Raw genomic sequence first — 25,805 nt, 5'->3', positions numbered from 1 at the left:
AGCTGTTTCTTCAGTCAGAAGTTGGGAACAATCATATTGGAGGTAATCCTCATCACTGCCATCTTTCCTTATAGTTCATTATACCGTCTTTCAAGGCATTGTAAAGGGGTTGCATTATGCGGGATGCATCCGGTATCGACTGACAAAAATAAATTCATAGTCCAAGAAAACGCTGGAGTTCAGTTTCATCTAGTTTCATCTTTTGGGAAAGGAAGGGAGCTGGCAGCTATTTTTCTTTCTTCTGCGAGGTGTCTGGCACCCTGAAGGAGACAGTGACCCAAGAATATCACTTGACCAAGGCAGAACTGAAGTCTCGAAGCCGAAACCCAACAGTTTAGTGCTGCCAGATGCTTGAGGAGGCTAACAGTGGCAACAATCGCAAAAGACACCTGCTCATATTTTTTGCAAACTGGTTGGGACTGTTTTGCGCCCCTTGTGGCATAACTGTCCATGTTAACTGTCGACCCTGATAAGTGAATGCAAGTAGAAACTGGCAGTCTGGGTGTAACGGAATGCTAAAAAAGGCATTGGTAAGATGAATAACTGTAAACCAAGCAGCATCCTGGGATGTTTGGGACAAAAGAGTATGTGGATTAGGCACCAGGTTTGAGAAACACTTTTTACTGGTTCTACATGCATTTTCCCTATATCATTTGGCGCTTTTGACTAGAGTTTAGATGGTATCTCTGAGACGTATGGGGTGAGTCGTTGATCCTCAGGCAATATTGGGGGTGGATCTGAGCCTATCAGGGCCATCATAACCGTAAGAAGGGCATGCAAAATACAGATTTCTTCAGTGTCTTCATCTACATAGGGATTATATAACGTAAGAACCATCTGACCATCATCTTGGAATTGTATTCCGGAGCGGAACTATGATAATAAATCTGCCCCTATTAAATTTACTGGACATGTGGGAGAGATTACAAACTGAGTAGTAACCTCGGGGAAGGGTCCCACAGGGATGGGGTTTATGAAAGTATATTAATTGGGTCTGCCATCTACTCCGATTAAAACAGCGGCCTGTATGACAATCTCTCTGAAAGTGTCCGAATCGGGCACAGCGCCAGAATTGCAGACAAGAATTAGCAGGGAGGGCTGGGGTTTGCTGTGTGTGAACGAGCTGCGGTGGTGGCGAGGTGGGAAGGGGAGCTGGGATTGGAGGGAGAACTGGAGCAGCTTCAGTTGCTAGCTTGCTTTTTTTCCCTCTCTCTGCTGAACAGAGCGGGTTAAAGTCTTCTGAAAACTTTTTTTTTTTTTTTTTCCTCTGGATCTGGTAAATGGAAGGGGGTGGATACTCATAACCAGTAGCAATATTAGGCATAACGGGGACTAAGGCTGGCGGCGGATGATAATAGGTACCGTCGGCAAAGGTGGGGGCTGCTACTCCCGGTCTCCTTGTACAATTGTCATCTAGCAGGGAGACCTCTTCTTTCAAATCATCACTTTTAACTATTTGTCTGCCTGACACATTAGTATCAATCTTAGTTCCTTCTTAACCAATCACTTTCTCACACCACAGTCACTTTCTTGAACCACAGTACATCCAGTCCTTGCCATAATAGACAATTTTTCCTCCTTCAACATAGCAGTAACAGAATTCACTTCCTCTGTTCTTCCTAACACCTTCGTCACACAATTCATATGCCAAGCCACAAAATTCTTCTTTTCCTTCCACGGATTCTCTCATTTAGAGCTAAATATCCTTACTTCAGTTGTGCACAGTACTAGCGGCCGTTTCAGTCTCTGTTCTACTGGGTTAATAATACGCCTCTGGGATTGCCCAAGATTCAGCGCGGTACTCCAGTGAAAGGAGGAGGGCGTCTCAGACTATCCCTCCGGACACCTCTGGTTATCTATATATACCTGAGTTACGTATCCTATAATAATAATAATAAATTTTATTTTTATAGCGCCGACATATTCCGCAGCACTTTACATTTCAGAGGGGATTTGTACAGACAATAGACATTACAGCATAACAATAATCACATACAGTAGATTATAACAAATACCAAGAGGAGTGAGGGCCCTGCTCGCAAGCTTACAGTCTATGAGGAAAGAGGTAGACACAAAAGGTGGGTGGTAACAGTTGCCCTGATTGTATGGACCAGCCATAATGTTAAGTGTGTAACAGTACAGACACAGAGGGCTAATGGATGCATAAAGCATGTGGGAACATGATGCTGGGAACCTGGTTATGGTAAAACTTTTGGCTCTGCCACACAGGGATAGGTTAGGTTAATGTGTTGAGGCGATAGGCCAGTCTGAATAAATGCGTTTTCAGGACACGCTTAAAATTGTGGGGATTGGGGACTAATCGTATTGACCTGGGAAGTGCATTCCAAAGAATTGGCGCGGCACGTGTGCAGTCTTGGAGACGGGAGTGGGAGGTTCTGACTATTGAGGATACTAACCTCAGGTCATCAGCAGAACGGAGGGCGCGGGTAGGGTGGTATACTGAAACAAGGGTGGAGATGTAGGGTGGTGCTGAGCCATGGAGGGCTTTGTGGGTGAGGGTAATAAGTTTATACTGAATTCTGGAGTGGATGGGTAGCCAGTGTAATGACTGGCACAAGGTAGAGGCATCGGTGTAACGATTGGTGAGGAATATGATCCTGGCTGCAGCATTCAAGACAGATTGGAGAGGGGAGAGTTTTGTAAGAGGAGACCGATTAGAAGAGAGTTACAATAGTCGAGACGAGAATGAATAAGAGAAACAGTAAGAGTTTTTGCAGAGTCAAAAGTAAGAAAAGGTCGAATTCTAGAAATGTTTTTGAGGTGCAGATGACAAGAGCGAGCCAGTGATCGAATGTGGGGGGCAAAGGAAAGCTCGGAATCAAGTATGACCCCAAGACAGCGGGCATGTTGCTGGGGAGTAATAGTGGAACCACAGACGGAAATGGCAATGTCGGGTGTAGGTACATTAGTAGCGGGAGGAAACACAAGGAGTTCAGTCTTTGACAGGTTCAGTTTCAGATATAGTGAGGACATGATATTAGACACAGCGTTTAGACAATCGCCAGTGTTTTCTAGAAAGGCTGGCGTGATGTCAGGAGAAGAAGCGTATAATTGGGTGTCATCAGCATAGAGATGGTAATGGAAACCAAATCTACTGATTGTTTGACCAATAGGGGCAGTGTACAAGGAGAAGAGGAGGGGGCCTAGAACCGATCCTTGAGGAACCCCAACAGTAAGGGGAAGGTGAGAGGAGGAGGAACCGGCAAAAGAAACAGTAAAGGAGCGGTCGGAGAGATAGGAGGAGAACCAGGAGAGAACGGTGTCCTTGAGGCCAATGGAATGGAGCATAGTGAGGAGGAGCTGATGATCCACAGTGTCGAATGCTGCAGAGAGATCCAAGAGAATTAGCATGGAGTAATGACCATTTGATTTAGCTGTTAGCAGATCATTAGAGACTTTAGTGAGGGCAGTTTCAGTGGAGTGTAAAGAGCGGAAACCGGATTGGAGAGGGTCGAGAACAGAGTTTTCTGAGAGATAGCGGATAAGACGGGAGTGGACCAGGCGTTCCAGGAGTTTAGAGATGAAGGGAAGATTAGAGACAGGTCTATAGTTAGCGGCACAGTTTTGGTCGAGGGATAGTTTTTTAAGTAGTGGATGTATGATGGCATGCTTAAATGAGGAGGGAAAAATACCAGAAGAGAGAGAGAGGTTAAATATTTTAGTTAGGTGAGGGGTGACAGCAGGGGACAGGGACTGGAGGAGATGTGACGGAAATGGGTCACTGGTGCAAGTAGTTGGGCGAGAAGATGCAAGGAGCCTGCTTACTTCTTCTTCTGTGACTGGTTCAAAATCAGAGAGTGAGCTAGATGCAGTGGGGGAGGGAGGACATTGCATGGTATGAGGGGATTTGGAGATAATTTCCTGTCGGATCTGGTCAATTTTTTCTTTGAAGTAATTGGCCAGATCGTCAGCTCGGAGCTCCGTGGTTGGGGCCTGTACTCTTGGATTGAGTAGAGAATGAAAAGTGTCAAAGAGACGTTTCGGGTTATTGGACAGTGAGGTGATGAGGGTGTTGAAATAGGTTTGTTTGGAGAGGTGAAGGGCAGTGTTGTATGTTCTAAGCATAAACTTAAAATGGATGAAATCTTCGTGTAGATTGGATTTTCTCCACAGACGTTCGGCGCACCTGGAGCACCGCTGCAGGAAACGTGTTTGCACCGTGTGCCAGGGTTTTCGCCGTCTGCGTTGTGGTGTTCTATTTATAGGGGGTGCAAATTCATCCAGGGCACTTTGAAGTGTTTCATTGTAATGCTTCAATGCAGAATCAGGACATGAGAGGGAGGAGATAGGGGCCAATGAAGACTGCAAGTTCTTCAGAAGTTTCTGGGTGTTAATGGCCTGTATGTTTCTATAAGTCTGGACAGTGGGGGTGACCTGAGCAGCCTGGCAGTTCTTTATAGAGAATGAAAGAAGATTGTGGTCAGAGAGCGGGAGAGGGGAGTTTGCAAAATCATCCACTGCACAAAGCCGAGAGAAGACCAAGTCGAGGGAGTTTCCGTCTTCATGCGTTGGAGAATTAGTAAGCTGCGAAAGGCCAAATGAGGAGGTTAGAGATAAAAGGTGAGTAGCAGATGGGGAGAGGGGAAGAGCAATGGGGATGTTGAAATCTCCCATGATGAGGGTAGGGATGTCACAGGAGAGAAAATGTGGAAGCCAAGTGGCAAAATGATCCAGGAACTGATGGGAGGGGCCGGGAGGACGATACACCACCGCCACTCGCATGGAGAAGGGGGTGTAGAGTCTGACGGCATGGACCTCAAAAGAAGGGAAGACAAGTGAGGGTACTTGAGGGATAACCTGAAAGGTACATTTTGGTGATAGGAGCAGACCAACGCCTCCACCAGCTCTATTGTCTGATCTTGGGGTATGAGAGAAGTGTAGCCCCCCGTATGAAAGAGCAGCAGCAGCGGTAGTATCTGACTGCTGGATCCAGGTTTCAGTAAGAGCCAGAAGGTTAAGAGAATTAGAAAGGAAGAAGTCATGAATGAAGGAGAGTTTGTTACACACTGAGCGAGAATTCCAAAGTGCACAATTAAGAGAGACAGATGGCATGCAGGGAATATTAATAAGATTAGAGGGGTTTCTGAGTGTAGCAGTGGGGGGGTTTGACTTTCTATAACATGGGGGACCAGGGTTGGGAGCAATGTCTCCTGCAACTAGGAGAAGGAGGATAGAAAGAGTGAGCAGATGGTTAAGTGATTTGTGAGAGCGTCTCTGGTGTTGAATGGTGGGACTGGCTGGATCTGTGCAATTTAACAATGTGAAAAGAGCATGAGTGCTATACATAGGAGAGGAAAGAAGCGAGGGGCCAATATGGATGGAGTGTGGAGAGTTAATGCCAGGGCGGTGGATGTGTGTGAATGCAGCGGCCAGGATAAAAATTACACAAATGCATATGGTATATATTTGTTGTACTCCAAATGTACAGAGAGTAGATGTATATAAATGTCTTACCTGTCTCTTGCCCAACTGCCATGTTATAACTGCCATAAGTACTTTGATACATGTACTTAGATTACATGTGCATAAATGCCACCCCTGCATAAATGCTCCCCCTAGCTAGGTCTGAATATATAGGAGGTTAAGGCTAAGTTTTTTTTTTTTTTTTTTTTTGTGGCTCTCTCTGCTCGTTAATCAATCACACTAAATTGAGACACCAGGACCCAATAAAATGTTGTGGTCAAATAAACACATGTCCAGCACTACATGGATCATAAAGCACTTTGAAAAGTTTCTTGACCTCACAACATAAGGGGACAAGCAGAGTAAGTTGAAAAAACTATATACCAGATATAAGCTTGCAGAGTTGAAAACACATAGATAGCATTCAGGATTAACTGCTTGCTGACATTGAATGGAGACACAGGAGTGGATTCAGAGCAGAGATTGGAAAAGCTGGTTACCAGATATAAGCTTGCAGAGTTGAAAACACATAGATAGCATTCAGGATTAACTGCTTGCTGACATTGAATGGAGACACAGGAGTGGATTCAGAGCAGAGATTGGAAAAGCTGGTTACCAGATATAAGCTTGCAGAGTTGAAAACACATAGATAGCATTCAGGATTAACTGCTTGCTGACATTGAATGGAGACACAGGAGTGGATTCAGAGCAGAGATTGGAAAAGCTGGTTACCAGATATAAGCTTGCAGAGTTGAAAACACATAGATAGCATTCAGGATTAACTGCTTAAATTATCCTACCCAGTCTTCAATCACATCACCACGCCTGACTCTAACAGTGAATTCAGGATTTCAGGATATTTTGACTATAAAGAGCCACAATCACTGGTCAATCCGGGGTGTCCATCCCTTATGAGATACGGTTCGAGCACTGGGTCCCCAACGGGACTGCACCTCTATGATTCCACCCATGAATCACCCCACCATGGGGACAAACCTCAGATCCTCTTTGCAGCAACAAGCACAGGAAAACCACACCAACGGTCAGTCTGAACAGTATAACTGCCAACTTACCGTGGTTGTTGTGGGGGATGATCAGTCCCAATTTTCCAGCACGTGTCTGCTCCGAGGGTCCTTTGTCTTGTTGTCCTCCGGGGGCAGAGGCGTCCCTGTTCGAGGGCCCCACGTTGGGCGGCCAGCTGTCGCGGTAGCTATTTAGGGAGGGCTAAATTAACCCTTCACGGTTGAGCCAGTGATGTCCAAATTATTCCACAGTGTTGGTAGCAACTCAAATGACCACACGGAGACGGGGGTCTCTGTATGGGAGGATCGAGACAGATCACTAGTCCCCTTTATTTTAGTCACTTCTTTTATAATCTTTTGCTTAATTGTGCAAAGTTCTCAACTACCAATAGCATCATTTCACTTTTATAAGCCAATAATATTGCAAGAAAACCGGAAACTACATAGATGTCCATATCCAAATAGAAAGTAGTATAATGGAATATTCTTCAGAGTAATACACCCCAGGTTCCCTTATCTTGCACCTGATGGGAACAGTCTGGTTTCATGACAGCCCATCCCAATTACAAAAATTTATCTTACAGCAACAAAAATGGAGAAACGAAACCTTCAGAGAATGGATAAAACGAAACTTCAACTCTGATTTTAGTTTTAACCCTTCACACTTCAAAGGTTTGGTAACTTTTTTTTTTTCTTCCCCCTTTCTACCAGAGGTTACAGTGAATTCTCGCTCTGCAGATGTTGCTTCCAAGTTTGTTCTTCATGCAGTTCAGCTGGTGAAGCAGAAGGCTTACAGAAGTCATGAGTTTTACAAATTCACATCTTTGCCTGAGAATGGTTCTGTGACAGAAGCATTTCCGGTGCTGGTGAGTTGTTTTAGGTGTTCATTCTAGCAGGCTGATACATTTTATATAAAGATTTTCAAATTAAATTGAACATTAATGTAAATCTACAGTAATTCTGGATGCTCCGTCTGGATAATTCTTTAGGAAAATCTGTCCAATCGGAAAAATGAACATGGTTCTAAGTTGTGATCCCAGAGTAGTGAGCGCCTGTAAGGTGCGTTCTTGTATATTAAAGGGAACCTGTCAGCAGGATTGTGCTCAGTAACGTACAGACAGCGTCAGGTTGGCGCCGTGATGAAATCTGTTTTGTGGTTGTTTAATCTTTATTTTCAGTTAATGATATGCTCGTCCTCTGGGGCGGCCTGTGGGGCTTCATGTGGTGAAAAAAGCACTGATGTCATTTGCTGGGAAAAAAATGTGGCTGCAGCAAAATGGTGCCAGCGCGTGGAGCTTGCCCAGTAGCATTTATAGAAACGTGGTAGATGCTACTGCGCAGGTGCTGCCATTTTGATGAAGCTACATTTTTATTTTTTTAACCCCACAATAGTATATGTAGTATGTAAAATAGGCAGCAGGTCACTGAGGGATCTAATATCTAAGCAGATCACCACAGGAGGACCCCCGCCTCCACCCACAGGTCGCCCCGAAACACAAGAATCTCATTAACTGAAAATAAGGACTAAACAACCATAAGACAAAATAATCACCCAGGTATCATTTTAATCAGTATAACGGCGCCGACCTGACACTGACTGTAGGTTACTGTGTATAATCCTGCTGACAGGTTTGCTTCAACACAAGACTCCTCCTACACCAAGACTAGTGAGTAACTGGGTAGTGCCATGTACCATGGCTTACCTCGGAGTATTCTTTTCTATTCTGTTTTTATAAATACCCTGCGCTCTGCTGTTTGTTATTCAGTCTGCACAGTAAAGGTGTCAAGTAAGCTATAGAAAACATGAATGGTTTGAGGAGTGTGCAAGGGCTAAGTTCACACTTGCCTATGGCTCGTCTGCGTAGGGCTGTGTAGTTCCTCCCTTAAGCTCTGCCTACTTCCGCATACATTCTGCATACCCATCTTTAACATTGGGTACACAGGGATGCGTCCACATGCTGCGTTTTGATGTGCCTGCCGACCGCACGGGAACGCAACATGTCCCTGCGTACCCAATGTTAAAGATAGGTATGTAGGATGCATGCGGAAGTAGGCGGAGCTTAAGGGAGGAACTGCGCAGCTCTACGCAGACCAGCCATACGCAAGTGTGAACTTAGCCTAAGCTAGTGTTCACATTGTAATTTTTTTTTTTTTTTTTTTTTAAATTTTTTAACACTTTTAAATCTTAAACGTGAAAACCTGATTTAAACTGGTTGGTGACGTTCAGAAATACTTGTTTAGGCTGCGGTAGCTCAAGTTGACAGCGCTGCAGCCAGTTGGTGAGCTCAGTGGCTCTGAACCACTGAGCCATTATGAGCTGAAGTGATGTTCTAGCTCTAGAGTGCAAGTAATATTATGTTGTTCTGGAGGTTGTTTTTTTTCTTAGCTACTGCAGCCTTTGAAAAGGTTTTGGAAGTGGATCAAGGCCATTAAGTAATCTGTTTCTCATTATTCCTTTCCTTTATTTTTTCATTAACTATTTTTTCTTTGAACTGCAGGGCGGCAAGACCATTGAATTTTGCATTGCACGTTGGTGGGCAAGTCTCAGTGATGTCAATATTGACTATTCCATTTCTTTTCATGGAGTTGCTTGTGGACTGACGCAGCTCAATATTGTAAGTTTGACATTGGCAATAAATTATTACACCTCCATAATATTGTGCATATGCTTATACTATTTTGGCATATTAACCCCTTAATGACCAAGCCAATATTGACCATAATGACTAAGCCAAATTTTACAATTCTGACCACTGTCACTTTGAGGTTATAACTCTAGAACGCTTCAACGGATCCCACTGATTCTGAGATTGTTTGTTTTTTTTGTGACATATTGTACTTCATGTTAGTGGTAAAATTTCTCCTACGCTTAATTGGGGGACACAGAGACAGTGGGTGTTATGCTGCTTGCCACTAGGAGGACACTAAGTAAACCAGAAAAAAAGTTAACTCCTCCCCTGCAGTATACACACTCTCGCTGGATGAGATATCTCCAGTTCATGCTTAGTGTCTGTAGGAGGCACTTGGGTCTGAAACCACCGTTTTTTTATTTTTGAATTTTTCTGTAAATTTTTATTTTTTAATTAACGGAGTGAAGGGGGAGACGGTTCCTTTCTACGGCCCGCTCTCCCCCGAACCAACAACAGGCAAGCACGTGGAGTATACCTCCCCGTACACTTTCCTGCGATGTTGGGGCTGATTCCTCTAGCAATTTTGGCAATGATCCTTACGACCGGAGTTCGGTATTCCATGGACAGCACTTACGGATATGAGGGCAGGCGCCATGGAGAAGACTGGACAGCGCTTACGTAGGGCCTGAATCAGCCCCATAGCTCTCCATCCCCCTATCATAGGGAGAATCGATTGAACTCCTCCAGCTCTGCTTCATCAGCCCAGGAGATGAGAGCCTGCATGGATGGCCGGACAGCACTGAGCACTGGAGTTGAAGCATGGGGTTGGGCCCTGGCCCCCGGGAGAAGCCCTGACTGTGTTCCCCCCCCCCCCCCCCCCCCCCCGCGGGTGGCCTGAAAAATTTAGTCCCCGGCTATCCGGCGCCCAACGCAGGTAGGCTCAGAAATTTAGCCCTCGACTTTTCCGGCCTACTAGCTCGCAATTTGAATAGCGCCGCCCACGCTATTATAGCAGTCTCCTCGCCCTGACGCCTCTCATCCCTGACGAGACGTGCAATTTTAATCTCGGGGGCCATGTCCTTTTACCTCAGCCTGCTCTGGAAGCTGTGAGGCGAGCATTCTGCCAGATACCGGGTGACACCGCAGGGCCACCGCTATTCCTCCCGGGGGACACAGCATAGGACCGGGTAAGCCGCATCTGCCCTCAAATTAAAGCTTAACCCCTTCACGGCAAGTTCGCTGCAGCAGACTCTGCCGTTAACCCTTTCAGGAGCGCTATGTCTCAATCTATCAATCTAAGGTGGCTAAACGGGGGGCTAAAAAGCACACTGCGTTTTTTACCGTGTGTACCACTTGCAAGTCTGCCCTACCCAGTGCACAGACTAATCCATTGTGCACGGGGCTGCGACCCGGCCTGCACCCCGATCTGCGCTCAATCGCCCCTCGCCGCCGCTGCTGCTGATGGGCCTCCTGCGTTTAGTACCCTTGAGTGGGCTGCGTCCCTGTCACGGTTGGTGGAGTCTCTGACCCAGGCTATATTCTCCCTCCGGGAGGACTCTTTGAGCCAGGAGGCGTCCCCCCCCCCCCCCCCCCCCCGAGGAAGGCTCTGGCATCAGCCGGGAACTGTCCACCAGCAGGCAGGGGCCGTACTCGGTCAAGGGATGGTCGGGTCTCTAGAAAGCGTCCCCTAGTCCCGTTCGAGCCTCTGCGACTCCTGTCTCTCGCTCTCCCTAGTTCTCAGCGAGCACGACTCTGAATTCAAATCTGCCCCTCAGAATCCCCCAAGTATAGAATCGGTCAACAGGATTCTGCAGTTGGATGAGGATAATGTTCCCGCTCCAGCACATCCTATCTCACTTAAGAAAACCAAGCGTGTGCGCAGGTTGTTTACCAGCCATCCGGACTTTAAGGAAATTGTCCAGAAACATAGAGACTGTCCGCATAAGCGGTTCACAGAGCAAAAGTCTACTCAGGTTAAATACCCTTTTGATCCAGACCTAGTGAAGGATTGGTTACAGTCCCCCTTTCCCCGGTGGACCCGCCTGTATCGCATCATGCTTCAAAAACGCTTCTATCCGTTTCTGAGGGTTCCTCAATCAGAAACCCCTCCGATCGTCAGATTGACTACCTTGCCCGTTCAGTTTTTGAAGCTTCAGGAGCAGCGCTTTTTCCATCTTTCGCGGCAATTTGGGTCACTAAGGCAATGGCCGCTTGAGCAGAAGTCCTGATTACTTCCTTCCAGGGCACCAAGCCTCCTCCGGAGACAACCACTGTCGCCAGGCAGATAATTCACGCAGCAGACTTTGTAGTGGACACCTCTTTTGATGCTGCCAATTGCGCTGCCCAAACTGCTGCTAATAATGCGATCTCCATTAGTAGAGCCCTATGACTCCGCGACTGGCGGGCGGATGCCACATTTAAAAGATCGTTGGCTTCTCTCCCCTTTCAAACGGGTCATCTTTTTGGAGAGAAACTGGATCAGCTCATTTCTGATGCTACCGGAGGAAAAAGTAAATTCCTTCCTCAACAAAAGGCTGTTCAGCCGTTTCGCAACCAACAGCCGACGCGCTTTCGATCTTTTCGCAACAACTCTGGTTGATCCTCCTCTACCTTCTCTTCCGAATCAGGTCCGTCTCTGCGCGGAGACAGAGACTCCCAGGTCTCATACAGACCTAACTGCTCTTGGAAACCCAGGCCTAGGGCTTCTGAATCCAGGGGAGCCAGATCTCATGGATCTACCCAATGACTTGTTGCGGTATTCGGTGGACGCCAACAGAGTAGGCGGTCGCCTACTTTCCTTCAGCCACACCTGACTCGTGGTTGTCCACGACAAGTGGGTCAGGGAGCTGGTGTCCTCTGGATACAAGATAGAATTTTCTTCTCCCCCTCCAACTCGGTTTTTCCTTACCTCTCCCCCCAAAGGAAAGACAAGAGCCTTCCTTCGGGCTGTTCAGGCTGTCTTAAAGGACGGAGTCATCATTCCGGTCCCTCATCACGAAAGGTTCAGAGGATTTTTTTCAAACCTTTTTGTGGTTCCAAAGAAGGACACGGGACAATGCGACCCATTCTGGATCTCAAACTGTTAAATCAGTTTGTCACGGTTCGGCGATTCCGAATAGAATCTCTCCAAACAGTTGTGGCTTCCATGGAAAAAGAGTTCCTAGCATCCATCGACATCAAGGATGCTTACCTTCACATTCCGATCTTCCCGTCTCACCAGCTGTTCCTGCGTTTTGCAATTCACGAGGAACACTTCAGTGTGTTGCCTTGCCCTTCGGACTCGCCACTGCCCCCAGGGTCTTTACCAAGGTCATGGCGGCTGTCATGGCCATTCTCCACTATCGGAGAGTTGTGGTGTTACAGTATCTGGACGACCTGCTCATCAAGGGTCCGTCCCTTCCAGCCTGCGAGGAATCCATGGAGATAGCAGTAAATACACTTTCGCGCCTGGGGTGTAAGATAAACTTCGCAATGTCTTTCCCCGAAACCGGCTCAGCAGATTTACTTTTTAGGAATGATCTTGGACACTTCCCGCGGGTTGGTCATTCTCCCTCCAGAAAAGACGCAAGCCTTACAACAGGCAGTGCGGACTCTTTCCCGTCCAGCTTCTCACTCCATTCGTTTCAGCATGAGTGTTCTCGGTAAGTTGGTAGCTGCGATGGAAGCAGTTCCATTTGCGCAGTTCCATCTCCGTCCCTTACAACATGCATTGCTGTTAGCTTGGGACAAGAACCCGTTCTCCCTGAACCGTCAGATCCTTCTGTCCCTGCGGGTCAGGCAAGCCCTCAGGTGGTGGATTCTGAGGTCCTCCCTGAATCAAGGGAGGTTTTTTTCTCCCAGTAAGATGGTTGTAACCACCGACGCAAGTCTTCTCGGCTGGAGTGCGGTCTTTCGTCACCACACGGCACAGGGTCGTTGGTCGACCCGAGAGTCACGTCTCCCCATCAACATTTTGGAGATACGAGTGATCAGATTTGCTCTACGGCGTTTCCACCATCTCCTCGCAGGTCAATCCGACAACGCCACGGCTGTAGCGTATATCAACCGCCAGGGAGGTACCCGGAGCAGGATGGCCATGCACGAAGTGAGTCACATCCTCCATTGGGCCGAGACCAACCATTCATCCATCTCAGCAATCCACATCCCGGGCGTAGAAAATTGGGCAGCAGATTTCCTCAGTCGCCAAGGCATTGCCTCGGGAGAGGAGTGGTCTCTTCATCCGGAAGTCTTTCAGCAGATTTGTTGTCTTTGGGGGACTCCGGATGTGGACCTCATGGCCTCAAGACTAAACAACAAGGTGTCTCTGTTCATTGCCCGATCGCGCAATCCATGCGCCATCGGAGCGGACACCCTAGTTCGGCCATGGCACCGGTTCTGGCTCCCATACATCTTTCCCCCTCTTCCATTGCTTCCGAGGGTCATCAAGAAGATCAGAGCGGAGGGTGTACCAGTGATCCTAGTCGCGCCAGATTGGCCGCACCGAGCTTGGTATGCAGAACTAATACAACTAGTCGGCGACGTCCCCTGGCGACTTCCATTGCTTTCTTAGGGCCCGATTTACCACCAGAACTCCGGGGCCCTTTCTTTGACGGCATGGCCGTTGAATCCTGGATTTTAGCACAGGCTGGGTTCTCTCATGACGTGATTTCCACCATGACTAGTGCTAGGAAGCCTGTGTCCAGGCCTATCTATCACCGCACCTAGAAAATCTTCTTAGCATGGTCGATCCCCTCTGGTATTCTCCATTCCGGCCATATTGGAGTTCCTTCAATCCGGATTAAACTCGGGCCTCGCGCTTACCTCGCTCAAGGGCCAAATTTTGGCCTTGTCAGTGCTTTTCCAACGCAAAGTTGCCACCAAACCTCAGTTTAAGACGTTCATTCAAGGAGTTTCCCATGTGGCACCTCCTTATAGAAGGCCATTGGAATCATGGGACCTTAACCTGGTTCTCTGGGCCTTACAGGAGGTCCCTTTCGAACCGCTGCAGGACGTGTCATTGACCGTCCTCTCTTGGAAGGTGGTCATTCTAGTGGCAATTACGTCAATCAGACGATTTTCGGAATTGGCAGCCCTGTCCTGCCGCTCTCCGTTACTGAATTTTCATCAGGACAAGGTAGTTCTCAGGACGTCCCCGTCCTTCCTGCCCAAGGTCGTCTCCTCTTTCCATCTCAACAAGGAAATTGTTTTGCCTTCCATTTGTGCGGCGCCAGTCCATCGCATTGAGAAGGCCCTCCACACCCTGGATGTGGTTAGGGCGCAGTGACGGTACATCTCGCGGACGGCTCCCTTCCGCAGGTGAGATGCCCTGTTCATACTTCCAGAAGGGCATAGGAAGGGTCTAGCCGCTTCAAAGGCAACGCTAGCCAGTTGATTTCGTTCAGCGATTCAGGAATCCTACCGTGTCAGGAACGCGCCTGTCCCAGCGGGGATTAAGGCGCACTCTACCCGGTCAGTGGGAACCTCTTGGGCCATTCGGCACCAGACCTCGGCAGAACAGGTCTGCAAGGCTGCGACTTGGTCCAGTCTGCATACTTTTACAAAACATTACCAAATTCATTCTCAGGCCTCTGCGAATGCAGCTCTCGGCAGACATATCCTGCAATCGGCAGTACCTCAGTGTTGACTCAGTGGTACATGGGGTATTAGCAGATGTATGCTCCCCACCCAGGGACTGCTTTAGGACGTCCCACTGTCTGTGTGTCCCCCAATGAGGTGTAGGAGAAATAGGGATTTTTGTGTACTCACCGTAAAATCCTTTTCTCCTCCGAGCCATTCATTGGGGGACACAGCACCCGCCCTGTTTAACCTACTGGCTCATTTGTAGCATTCTTAGGTTTGACATAGTTATGGTTGTTGTTGACGGTTTAAGCTCCTACTGCTTTTTTCACTGAACTGGAGATACCTCATCCAGCGAGAGGGTGTAGACTGCAGGTGAGTAGTTAACTTTTTTTTTTCCGATTTACTTAGTGTCCTCCTAGTGGCAAGCAGCATAACACCCACTGTCTCTGTGTCCCCCAATGAATAGCTTGGAGAAAAGGATTTTACGGTGAGTACACAAAAATCCCTATTTATTCAACATGACTTGAGTTTATTTGTGAAAAAAAATAAAATTTGCCGAAAAATTTTAAAATGTCACAATTTTCACATTTTTAATTCTTATACCCTTAAATCAGAGAGAGATGTCCCACAAAATAGTTAAATATTTCCCACATGTATGCTTTTAGATCAGTACAATTTTATTTTGTTAGGAAGTTAAAAGGGTGAAAATTTGACAAGAGATTTCTACTTTTTCCAACAAAATTTGCAAAACCATTTTTTTTAGAGACCATCTCACATTTGAAGTGACTTAGGGTTCAGTATGATAAAGTACCCAAAAGTGCCATCATTCTAAAATCTGCACCCCTGAAGGTGCTCAAATCCACATTCAAGCAGTTTATTAACCTTTCGGGTTCTTCACAGGAACTGAAGCAATGTGGGAGGTAAATGAACATTTTTTTTTTTTTTTTTTACAAAAAACTTTCTTTAAACCTAAACTTTATTTTCACAAGGGTAACAGGAGAAAATGGACCCCAAAATTTGTTGTGCAATTTCTACTGCGTACGCCAGTACCTTATTTGTGGGGAAAATCTACTGTTTGGGCAGAATGGCAGGGCTCTGAAGGGAAGGAGCGCCATTTGACATCTTAAGGTACTGTCACACTTAGCGATGCACCAGCGATCCCGACAAACGATATGACACGGTCAGGAACGCAGGTGCATCGCTAAGTGGTCATTAGCGAGCTGCCACACAGGCAGATCTCACCAGCGACATAGCGGTCGGCGGTAGCTACTTGCCTGTCAGATGAGGTGATCCAGGACATTCTCGCGCGATCAGCGATAATCAGCGGGGGAGCCGGTCGGAGGTATCAGACATAGCGATATCGCTAGCAATATCACTATAACGTCACAAAACCAGTGACGTTATAGAGATATTGCTAGTGATATCGCTTAGTGTGACAGGCCCTTTAAATGTAAAATTTGCTGGAATAATTAGTGAACACCATGTCGTGTTTGGAGACCCCCTGATGTTGCTAAATAGTAGAAACCCCCAACAAGTGAGCACATTTTGGAAACCATGCCCCTCAAGGATTTAATCCAGGGGTATAGTGAGTATTTTGAACCTACAGTTACGACACAGAATTTGATAACATTATGTTGTCATTAGTATTAAGTGCAACTGCTTGCTACTCCAGCTTACATCGGGTGCTCGTGTATGCACCAAATATCGTGGGTGCCCAAGTTACATGCTCAAGTCCCTGCCCCGCATGTTTCGTGGCTGTTAGACACCCAAAAACATGCGGTGATCTGCGATACTCCGTGCATACTTGAACACCTAATGCAAACTCGAGTAAGCGAGCACTTGCGCTCTACACTAGCCGTCATATCGTCATTTTTTTTTTTTTTTTTATATATATACTTTTGAGCCCCCTCCAATTCTAACTCCAACCTCAACCCTAAGCCCAACTGCAAAGAATGGGAAATAATTTTTATCTAACTAGGGGAGTTTGATTTACTTTCATTTACCCTATCACATTGATCAAAAGGAACCAGATCCCACCATTTTTTCTCAGGAAGATGATGCAGGGCCGGGGGACTGATGCGGAGGTACCGGGGTGTCTCGGGGGCATCATTTCTCCTCTGACATGTATATAGAAAAGTGATTGAAACAGTCATCACACTTTTTTTTTTTTTTTGTGATCGCAGTTACTCACTTGATGGGACACTGGAAAATCCAGCCCTGATTATGTTCTCCAGGGTCTCTGCTACCCCTGGTATTCGAGACCCCAGAGGTTTTCCAACTCTGGGGGGGGGGTGATGCAGCCTTGTTCTTGATCGAAGTTTTAAAACAGCATTGAGGAATTAAATACCCTTAGCGGCCGCTGTTTTAATGTGTTTCGACGGTCGCTAAGGGGTTAAAGTTACTTATACCAGACAACTGAATTACCAAATATTGACAGGACAGAAGAGAAACAATAAAGAAGTCAGTGCTGCTGATGGAGGTCTGAAAGAATGGTCCAGGATTCAAAATAGACTTGATGCGGTTTTATTGTCAACGCGTTTTGAAGTCTTCAGACTTCATCAGGATATAACCACCAGGAATCTGGTTAAATCCTGGTGAAGTCTGAAGTCTTGAAACACGTTGATAATAAAACTGTATCAAGTCTATTTTGAATCCTGGACCATTCTTTCACATCTCCATCAGCAGCACAAGACGACCAACCTATTTCTTTTCTGCAGCAGCTGACAAATTTAAAGCCTGATCCTTGTGTGATACACCACTTTACCATGTAAGCAATTCTCTGCACCTTATTGACCATTCATCATCGGATTAGACCCTGTTACCCATTTTCCTCCTTAGCATTACCTACTAGATATTGATGGGAGCACCTTCTTCTTAACCCCGTTATATACTATTTAGAGGTGTTTTTAAATCATGAAGAGACAATTTACATATGCATTTTTTTTTGTTTTTTTAGTTCTCTGTAATTGAGTGTAAATTCTAAGAAACTGTTACTGAATCTGTGAACTAACATCCCCAAATGTACAAAGAACTAAAGCAAAACAGAAAACATAGTCCAGCACAGATGTTGGTAAAAGTTTGGGCACCCCTGGTCAAAATTACTGCTCTTTCTGTTTCACCCCCTATAAATGCCACATGCCAAAATATTGATAGCAGCATTTAAAAGGCTAGGAGTGGGAAGAGTATCCCCCTCTCGACGTAGTCACGAGGGCCCAATGGTGTTTATGGCAACCAGAGGTCAGCTGAGTGCTTACACCAGGGTCTCCTTGTTAATCTTTGAAACGCCTGATTGAGACGGAACTTCTGACAGAAGATTCCCTATAAGGAGGCACTGTGGACGCCGTCTGACCTGTGATCCAGCTGTGTCCATCTTTTAAAGCGTGCATAAAAGTGTGGTCAGCCACAGTTCTGTGCACCTCTAAAAAGGACATCGCTGAACAGTGCAGTGTAACTTTGCTGCTTCATTATAGTGAATGGATCCCTCGGGGGTTTCATCTGAATCATGTCACTTGGAGATTTAGATAGAAACCCCGATGTAAGTGCTTAGGCTAGTTTCCCACTAGCGTATTTTACATGCAGCGCACGGCGCCACTAAGCTCCGCCCCCTGCCCGAGTGCCTGGAATCACCGAGGGAGTCATCGGATGAGAAGAGCCTGCGCCACTCGGCCACGCTCACAGGGGAAACCACGTGAGCGGGACCAAGGAAGCGAGCCTGCCCAGAGCCGATGCAGGACGACGTAAACGATGCCGAGCAGAGGAGCACCAGCGCGCAGAGCATAAGGATGCTAAGATATTCTGCAAAGATAAAGAATAAGGGAAATTGAATGTGATTAAGACCTCTTTCACACATCAGTGTCTCCAGTACGTGTGGTGACAGTTTGCACACGTACCGGAGACACTGATACACGTAGACCCATTCAAATGAATGGGTCTGTGCACATATCTGTGTTTCCTCACGGACCGTGTTTCCGTGTGCGCCACAGGTTGACATGTCCGTTTTTTTTTTTTTTTTGCATCTGCATGGATCACACGGACCCATACAAGTCAATGGGTCTGTGTAAACGCATACTGCACATGGATGGCGTCCGTGTGTGTTTTTAAAGTCATAGGGTTAAAATTGAAACAAGTTGTTTCAATACTAGGCTCTGGTACGTATCCACACGGATGATACACACAGATAATACACGGATGCCACATGGATGTGACACACGGACACTGATATCTCCGGTACCGTTTTTTCCGGTACCAGAAGTATCAGGACGTGTGAAACCGGCCTGAGATGTATATGTATCGGGGAAAAAAAATGACAAAAGGAAAATCTAAAAACAGAATATGAATATTAAAGTATTGAATATAAGCAGGCAATACACCCACACAATATTAAGAATAAAGTGTAATTAAAGGAATAACGCCATATAGCAAAGACAAAAATACATTTGCGAAGACAAATACAAGGATAAGAGAGGCTTTGGATCAATGACAGTGTATACAAAATTAGACAAATATGCACACAAATCTGCGCTTTATGTAAACATACACCCATGGGGTGTGAAGTGCAATCCCAAAAACAAAGGAAGTAAAAAGTGCAGTTCATCCCTAGAAATAATGGAACCTTGAGTCCTCAATACAGAATATACCCAGAAGGCGACATGTAGAATAACGCAAAATCTAAAAAGAATACAAAGATGTAAATGACACGAATAAAAATAAAATCAAATAAAGGGGGTAAAAAAGAAAAGAATTAAAGTAAAAGGGAAACTGAGGACGCCAATAAAAAAAAAAAAAAAGCAAAAGGACAGGTGATCAAAGAAAGAAGGGCAAAATTCAAAGTTTCGTTCAGACCATGAGGTTGTAAGGTACGTAACCTCCAAATCCACCGTGATTCCCTCTGAGCCAAAAGGCCGACCCAAATTACCCTCCCGGAAGATTCAAGACAATCCGATCTATTCCTTTTATTCTTAAAACAGAGGAATCACACGAATGATGGCGCTTGAAGTGTTGAGGGATTGTTTTCAAAGACTCGACATTGTCCTCTTTAGCAGCTGCCAAAATGTCCCGGATGTGCTCACGTGCCCGGACCTTAAGAGCCCGTGTTGTGAGGCCTATGTAAATCTTATTACCAGGACATGTCCCATGGTATACAACCATAGTAGTTGAACAAGTGATTATTAAAAAAAATCTTTGCTATCAGAGGAAAAAAAGGCATGGACAATATCAGGACATGCTATATATTTCCCGCAGGGTGTGCAACCCCATGTGGACCCATGGGGAGCAGACTCCATGGGAAAAATGGGAGGCGGTTTGACAGGTGTCGGATAACAACTCACAAGATGGTCACCTAAATTCTGCGATCTCTGGGCTGTGATTGAGGGACGAGAAGGTAAGTATTGTCTCAAGATAGGATTGGCAAGAAGTATTGGGCAATATTTCGCCACTGAATCATACATCTGCCTCCACTGGGAATCATACTGTGTAACCAGTCTTACCTGGTTGTTGGTCTTGACTTTGGCAGAAGAATAGAGGAATTGGTGTCTGTCAGTATTCCTTGCCCTATTATAGGCTTTTTTATGCTCCTCTTGCTGTAATCTCAATTCAGATATTGGTGCTTCAATATCCCAGCTTGAACCTCAAAGGCTTCATTAGAGGTACAGATTAATCCTTCTAATACGGAGAAACTGGCCAGTGGGAACAGAATTGATCACGTGGGGCGGATGGGAAGATGATGGGTGCAAAACAGAATTAACTGCCGTATCCTTACGGAAGACACCGGCAAGCAACGTACCGTCTACCCCTCTCTCCACGTGGACATCTAGAAAATCAGTTCAGTTAACATCTCATTTGTAAGAAAGATGGCGAATATCTTGGCATCCTTATGCTCTGCATGCTGGTGCTCCACTGCTCGGCATCGTTGACGACGTCCTGCTTCGCCTCTGAGCAGGCTCGCTTACTTGGTCCCACTCACGTGGCTTCCCCTGTCGGCGTGGCTGAGTGACGCAGGCTCTTCTCATCCGATGACTCCCTCAGTGATTCCAACCCTTGGAGCGGCCGACTGCATGTGCCGATGTTTGAGCTACGTCACGTCCTCCAAACATGCCTACCCTGGAATGGCGTTCTGTGCATATGAAAGGGTCACATTTCTCCATGATGTCAGACCCCCGGCAGAAGGCACTGCGCCGCTATTTGCACCTATGAACTCTCTGACTCCAGTGTACTTTGCACTTTTTCATGTACTTTATATCCATGTTATTTACTTATCGGCACACTGTGTTGCACGAATGCACAATGCACTTTTGAGCTGACCTGTATGTTTACAGTTTGACGATTTTGCCTTTGGTTTTCTTTCCTGCTATCCACTGTGGGTCCATCATCTATTTCGCTTACCATTGTCATTTCCCTGTGATTTTCCCCATGTTTTTACAATGTGTGTTACATCAATAAAGTTTTGTACTTTTGTTATATTGGTTCTTTTTGGTGTTTTTCTCTTGATATAATTTTCACTAATTTTGCACTGAACCTTTTTATACATCCTCACACCCCCATATACTGATCTTTTGACTTGTGTAACTGTTTGTGGGTGTTGGCTTGGTACATATGATTGCATATTCTATGAAAATATTGTTCTCCAAAAGTCAGATGGTGCTCCATCTTTTCCAAGTCTCGCCGTTTGGACTATACAGCCACATATGGGGTATGGCCGTGTTCAGCAGAAATTGTGTGACAAGTTTTGGTACCATTTTTGCCCATTGTCCCATGTGAAAATGTAACAATAGGGGCTAAAACTAAATTTTGCTGGTAAAAATATAATTTGTTTTTATTCACGTCCCAGTGGTATAAAATTCTTTGACACACCCGTTGTCAATATGATCACTGCACCTTACATTAATTCATTGAGAGGTATAGTTTGTAAAATGGGGTCAGTTATGGGGGAGTTCCACTGTTCTGGCGCCTCAAGGTCATGACCCTGCAAACCATAACCGCAAAATCTGCACTCTTAATATGGCGCTCCTTCCTTCTGAGCTTTCCACTGTGCATAAAAAGTATTTCTCGATTTACATGTTGGGTATTGCTGTACTCAGGAGAAATTACGGTAAGAACCAAAAATCCATCTTTTCCTATTAGTATTTATAAAAATTAAAAACTTAGTGCTAAAACAGCATTTTAGTTGTAAAAATGTAATTATTCATTCTTCACTGCCCAATGGTATAAAATTTTGTGAGACAATGTTGTCAACATGCTCACTGCACTCCTAGATGAATTAATTGGGGGGTGTAGTTTGTAAACTAAGGTCACTTATGGAAGGTTTCTGCTCTTCTGGCACCACAGGGGCTCTGCCAATGTAACATTGCACCCTCAAACCAATCGAGCAAAATCTAAACTGCAATGTAGTGCCTCTTCCCTTCTGAGCATTGTACTGTGTGTCAAAAGTAGTTATCGACCTTATATGGGGAATCTGCATGCTCCGGAGAAATTGAGGAACAAATTGTACCATTAATTTTCTCCTATTATCCCTTTTGAAAACTAAAAACTTGGTGCAAAAGCAGCATTTTAATTTTTCATTTGCTCAGCCAAATGAGGGCTCTGTGAATCGCATGAGGGTTAGAAATGTTCCCTACATCCCCTAGATGAATTTCTTGATGGGTAGTTTCCAAAATGGTGTCACTTGTGGTGGTTTCTGCTGTTTTGGCAAATGTGACATGACATCCGCAATCTATTCAAGTCAAAATTGCGCTTTAGAATTCAGTTGGCGCTCCTTCCCTTCCGAGCCCTGCCGTGTACCCAAACAGTAGTCTTTCACCACATATGGAGTATTGGTGTACTCGGGAGAAACCCCACAAAAAATTTATCGTCCATTTCTCCTTCTACCCTTGTGAAAAAGAAAACATTGGCGCTACAGCAACATTTTATTTTTAAGAAAAATTAGTGTTCATTTTTTTTTATCCTTCTACATTATTTTATTTCTTTTGAAGCACGTAAAGGGCTAATAAACTTCTTGTATGTGGATTTGAGCACTCAAGTCTTTAAAATGGTGACACTATTGGGTATTTTCTGTCACACAAACCCCTCAGTCACTTCATATGTGATGTGCTCCTTCAAAAAATTGGTTTTGAACATTGTTAGAAAAATGAAAAATTGCTGATCAATTTTTAACCCTTCTAACTTCCTAACAGAAAATTGTTTAAAAAATGATGATGCTCTAGCGTAGACATGTGGATAATTTTATTTATTGTCTATTTTGTGTGGTATAATTGCCTGCTTTTAAAGATATAAAAATTAAAATATTGAAAATTGTGACATGTTCATTTTTTATTTTTTTTTGGGCAGTTTTTTTTTTTTTTTATATTATCGTAAATAAATGAGCACATCGACCAAATTTTACCATTAACATGAAATACATATCACAAAAAAACTTTCTAATAACCAGTGGAGTCCAAGTTACTACCTCATAAAATGACAGTGGTCAGAATTGTAAAAATTGGTCTGGTCAGGAGCGTGAAAACAGGCTTCGGGATGAATGGGATGGTGGAGGTATTCCTGCCACAGACATCACTGCTGTTGTACAATTTCTTTGTGTGTTTTCTTGCCAGCATGCATCTGAAGGGATCGCTCGTTTTGATGTGCAATCTACAGTAAAGTATGAAGATCTGTCTCCCAGCATCAGTTTAAAGAATTGGGTGCAAACCTTAAGGTGAAGTATAAAATCAATATAAACATATTCCTTTTTTTTTTTTTTTTTTATTTTGCATCAAATTTGTGTAAAGTGTGTCTAAAATTGTGTCATATTCACCATATGTTGACTGCAGGTTGTAGTGTTTTCTGTGCCTAATGAGTTTTAGGGTAATAAATGGTGGTAATCATTGTCACTTAGTTATTTTCTTCATTTTATGCATTCTTTTCTAATACTTCCAAAATGTATCTTGCCCTTTTCCCACTGGTACGCTAGCCTGCTGGAGACGTCATGGCATGTCCGGACATTTGCACAATATATACTTCTCTCTGTATGTAGAAATTAAAGCATTTGGATAAAAATTGAACCTACAAGTGTGTTGCACCAAACACAAAAATAATGCTTTTCTGGTAGGCCCAAAATATTTTGGGTATTTAATTTTAGAAAATTTATTTTCCTCAAATGTATCAAATACTTTTGCTTTCTGTAGCTTAAGATGTTAATTTAAGAGAAAATAAAAGAGGTAAATGCTAAAATCTTTTTGGAGTAATACAAACTAACTTTATTAAACATTTAAAGGGAAGCAATCAAGTTGGAAATACAAGAGCACATCTATGTAATTTAAAAAAAATAAACTTTTACTATAGAAAGAAGTGAGCACAAGTGTAGCTTTAAAGGGAATCAGTCACCAGCTTTTTGCCATGTAATCTGAGAGCAACATGTGTAGGGACAAGAGACCCTGATTCCAGCGATGTATCACTTTGTTTACTGTACAGCAGTTGTGACAGTCAGTTTTCTGTTACAGATTTGGTTGATCTCAAAATGTTGGGACCTGTATAACACACACCACTGATTATCCTCACAAAGCTGCCAATGTATATTGCTAATCGGTGATTGGGCATGGTTGGACTAAAGGGGGCTTTACACATAGCGATATCGCTAAAGTGTCACCGATTTTGTGACGCAGCAGCGATATTGCTAGCGATATCGCTACATGCGATACTTGCTGCCGACTGGCTTCCCTGCTGGCTATGGCTGATCGCGCGAAATCGGCCTGGTCCATTTCTCGTCGTCGGCTTCCTGCTGGTGCCAACGAGCGAGCCATGGACGCAGGCGAAAGACTGACACCCTCGCTGCGTCTGAAAGGTAAGAGCGACCGCCGGCCGCTGCTGCATCGCTAGTGAGATCTGCCTGTTTGGCAGCTCACTAGCGACCATTTAGCGATGCACCAGCGATCCTGACCGGGTCATATCGTGGTCGGGATCACTGGTTCATCGCTAAATGTAAAAGGGCCTTAAGAGGGAGCCTGTCCTGTAGTAGTAATCTCCTGCTGATAAAACAATGATTGTATTGAAATAGCAAAATATTGCTCAGTAAGCGAGACATTGCTGGAATCTGGTCACTGCCCCTAAATCGTGCTGCTCTTGGATTACATAGGAAAAACCTGCTGACCGATTCTCTTTAAGCTCTTTTAGTTAGGTTGAAAAAAGGAGTGTGAGGCGGCAGTGTCTACATGCACAGTATGAATCCAGGTGGGTAGTTTTGGTTAACCCTATATTTTCATGGCCTAGTTATTGTCTGTTGAAAATGCACTATGCACTTTACGCTTCTGTATTAATCATGATAAATTTGGCCGTATAATAATGATTGTTAATATAGGTTTTTGATATTATGATAAAAAGCAGACTGACAATTGATTATGTACAATAATGCACTACATTTTATATTAAGTAGGACAACTATACAAGTGAATTTTTTTTTCTGCTTTTTAAATCTTCCCTTTTTTGTGGATTAAAACCCCATATATTGCTTATTGTGCATGTTGATCTGCTTCCTCTGAAGGAATTTTTTATTTTTGAAATCATGTTGGTATCTTTGTGACTTAATAAAAAATCATTTATTTGATAATCATTTTATTTTTGGAGTTCCTTTTTTTAAGTAGAATTTTTTTGGTATTATGTTTAGGGTGTCTACTTGAAGATTTAAATGTGTTAAAAAAAAAAAAAAAAAAAGTTAATATTTGGTAATCTCATTTGTTTGGAATAGGTTGTAAAAAGACCTAGGTCCATCAAGTTCAGCCTTTCTCCACCAGTTGTACATTTTTTAACTAAACTATAACCCATAATATTGTGTATCAAGGTAATCATCCAGCCCTTTTTTAAAAGCTGTTATAGTGTCTGCCATTACTACCTCCTGTGATTGGGTATTCCAAAGTCTGACTGCTCTTACTGTGAAGAAACCTTTCCTATTTTGCTACCGGAAGCACCTTTCTTCCACTCCTAATGAGTGCCTCCTGATCCTTAATATGGTCTTTGGATGGAATAAATCATGTGCCAGCCTTTTGTACTGACAAATCCTTAATTGAAAAACTTTAAATGCTTGTATTTGGCATTGTAACGACCTGAACTATAAAACAAACTCTTCACTTAAGCCCCCTTTACATTTAGCGATGCACCAGCGATCCCGACCACAATATGACCCGGTCAGGATCGCTGGTGCATCGCT

At 44.5% G+C, this 25,805-nt stretch overlaps 1 protein-coding gene across 3 annotated transcripts in view; it reads left to right on the top strand.

The window, feature by feature from the left end:
• TPP2 (tripeptidyl peptidase 2) overlaps positions 1-25,805 on the top strand; it is a 188,680-nt gene that overhangs the window by 105,150 nt on the left and 57,725 nt on the right. For all 3 annotated transcript variants that reach the window (XM_073569496.1, XM_073569495.1, XM_073569497.1), the window contains exons 17-19: positions 7,158-7,312; positions 8,945-9,061; positions 23,221-23,321. In XM_073569496.1, coding sequence (XP_073425597.1) covers positions 7,158-7,312; positions 8,945-9,061; positions 23,221-23,321 — 373 coding nt within the window. The remainder of the gene's footprint in view (positions 1-7,157; positions 7,313-8,944; positions 9,062-23,220; positions 23,322-25,805) is intronic.

Source organism: Dendrobates tinctorius, unplaced genomic scaffold, assembly GCF_039654945.1.
Source record: "Dendrobates tinctorius isolate UK_male_01 unplaced genomic scaffold, ASM3965494v1 ptg000026l, whole genome shotgun sequence".
Lineage (NCBI taxonomy): Eukaryota > Metazoa > Chordata > Amphibia > Anura > Dendrobatidae > Dendrobates > Dendrobates tinctorius.
The sequence above is the reverse complement of the archived record's forward strand: the minus strand, read 5'-3'. Positions and strand labels throughout refer to the sequence as shown.